Below are 2,408 nucleotides of genomic sequence, written 5' to 3' on the forward strand. Positions count from 1 at the left end.
GTTGCCACCTGGTCCAACACGTCCAAGACTTTTTACACGTTTAGCAGAAAAGCAAGTACTTTCCTGGAGGAACAGAGTTTGATTTGGCTATATGCATTGCTATTCATGTGTGGTTGAATGACAATTAAACTTGAACTTCCAAACTGGTATTTGTGCTGTACACAGCACACAATTACCACACCAGCAATACCCAAGGTCCAATTCCTACACATAGGAGTTTGGTGGATCCACAAGTTGTTCAGTACCAAACTTTGTTCTTTCTCTTCTCAGCTGCTGTGTTGGAAGAGTGGAGAGCCAGAAATCCATGAATTGTGACAGCACAGAGGGGTTTATGTGCCCGGATTCCGTGTCTCTACTGTTATCCATCGCAGCTGGTAAATGAACCACGAGGTGGAGTCTGGTTCAACACAGAGGAAGTGACACCATTGTCACCAAGGATTCCAAGCACACCTTGAAGAAGTTTTGCCATCGGACCCAGCTGACTGGAGACCAGAAATACAGCCACTGTTCCCTTGTTATAGACAATATCAGTTTGGAAAATGAAGGCCCTTAGTTTTTCAGAATTGAATTTGACAATGGGGTTTCTCACGCCTGTGACATGGCTCCATGATTTTGGTAAGTGTGCTGAGCGAACATCAATTCAGCTGATGTTCAGCAGTCGGTGGGGAATGGTATAAGCTATGCTGGTACCCTCATCCACACAAACCATAGTTTAGTGCAATACCACATCTGAGTAACAAACTTAAGTAATGGATTTTGCCTCCAGCTCATCACAACCTCTGATTCTTTTTCCAAAGTCATTGATGAAAATGTTTAGATTCAGCCCAATACATCTCAATAATCACATTAAAAGGCCCAGATAGAGTGGACGTGGAGAGGATCATTCCAATAGTTGGCGATTCTAGGATCAGAGGGCACAGCCTCGGAATACAGGGACATGCCTTTAGAACAGGTATAAGGAGGAATTTCTTCAGCCAGGGGATGGTGAATCTGTGAAATTCATTGCTGTATATGACTATGGAGGTCAAGTCACTGAGTTTATTTAAAATGAAAGATATACCATGGAGACCATACATAGCAGAGTAAGTCCATTCTGCCCATCGAGTCTACTGCACCATTCCATCATGCCTGATTGACTATCGCTCAACTCTGATTTTCCTGGCTTCCCCCTGTAACCTTTGACATTGTGACGATTCTAAAACCTATCAACTTCCACTTTCAATATACCCAGTAACCTCTCTTTGTAATTCATACCCCCAAGCCAAAGCAATATCCTGGTAAGTCTTTTCTGAACTCATTCCAGTTTTTTTTTATATAACAGGGTAACCTCAACAGTACACATTTTTTACTACAAGATTGGTCCTTATCTTTCTCTGGAGATGAATAAACAACATTTTGGGACAAGACCCTTCATCAGGACTGTGAAGTGCCTTTTCCACTTATCACCTCCCAAATTCTTACTTCACCCTCCCTCACCCATCTTCTAACTTGTCCTCCTCCCCTCTCCCCACCTTCTTATTGTGGCATCTTCCGCCTTCCTTCTAGACTTGATGTAGGGTCTTGGCCTGAAACGTCAACTGTTGATTCGTTTCCATAGCTGCTGCCTGACCTGCTGATTTCCACCAGCATTTCATGTGTGTTTCTCTGGGAGACAGGGGGAATCGGGATCAAGGCCGGCGTTGGAGTGGGAATACCAGCTCGGAGTGACCCCTGGGGCTGGGCACTCAGACTCACGTGTTGTTGAGCCCGGGGTGATCCAGGTCGTGGCAGACAGCGGAGGTCATCAGGATCAAGATGTCGATGGGTTTCAGCCGGGCCTGAGATGACGAGGGAGAAGGATGGGGTCAGTGGACATCTGGGCTCACACCTCCCCCTTTCCCACCACAACACGTCACCCAACTGGGGCTCTCTGCCCCCAACATCTCTCCAACACCTCCAAATCAGGGGGGAGTGTGAGGAGGGAGTGCTGTGGGAGGGACAGTGAGGAGGGAGTGTGGTGGAGGGGTGGTGAGGAGGAAGGGGCAATGAGGAGCGTGCGGTGGGGAAGGAGTGCTACTCCGCAGGAGTGAACTTGACTGAAGTGATCGTTACAGTGGGCTAGTACAGACAGGATGGTCGGAACGTGCTCCCATACACCCACCTGCAGCTCACACAGTTGGATCATGCCATGCATCGTCTGGGTGACACAGAAGGAGTGGCGGAAGTTGTGGAACGGATTCTCCCTGTAGTTCTCCTGGACGCTCAGCTGTGGCACAGAGAGAGGGTGCAGACAGTTACAGACCCTTCGGTCCATCAGGTTCCTGCTGGTGCTCCGGCCTCATACTTGTCCAATCCCTCCATCAGGGGCTGTGTATCCTCCCCTCCTCAGCCCCTAACTACCCTCCCTCTGTCCAACATCAACAAGCCCC

At 48.3% G+C, this 2,408-nt stretch overlaps 1 protein-coding gene across 1 annotated transcript in view; it reads right to left on the minus strand.

The window, feature by feature from the left end:
- Window positions 1–1,619: 1,619 nt before the first annotated feature.
- Window positions 1,620–2,408, minus strand: part of LOC140732459 (high affinity cGMP-specific 3',5'-cyclic phosphodiesterase 9A-like) — a 13,148-nt gene continuing 12,359 nt past the window's right edge. Inside the window, exons 9-10 of the mRNA XM_073055161.1 lie at window positions 2,141–2,245; window positions 1,620–1,817 (exon numbers count right to left, since the gene is read on the minus strand). Of these exons, the coding sequence (XP_072911262.1) occupies window positions 1,731–1,817; window positions 2,141–2,245 (192 nt within the window). The 3' untranslated portion in view covers window positions 1,620–1,730. The remainder of the gene's footprint in view (window positions 1,818–2,140; window positions 2,246–2,408) is intronic.

The sequence above is a fragment of the Hemitrygon akajei genome, chromosome 1 (genome assembly GCF_048418815.1).
Source record: "Hemitrygon akajei chromosome 1, sHemAka1.3, whole genome shotgun sequence".
In the NCBI taxonomy this organism is placed as follows: Eukaryota; Metazoa; Chordata; class Chondrichthyes; order Myliobatiformes; family Dasyatidae; genus Hemitrygon; species Hemitrygon akajei.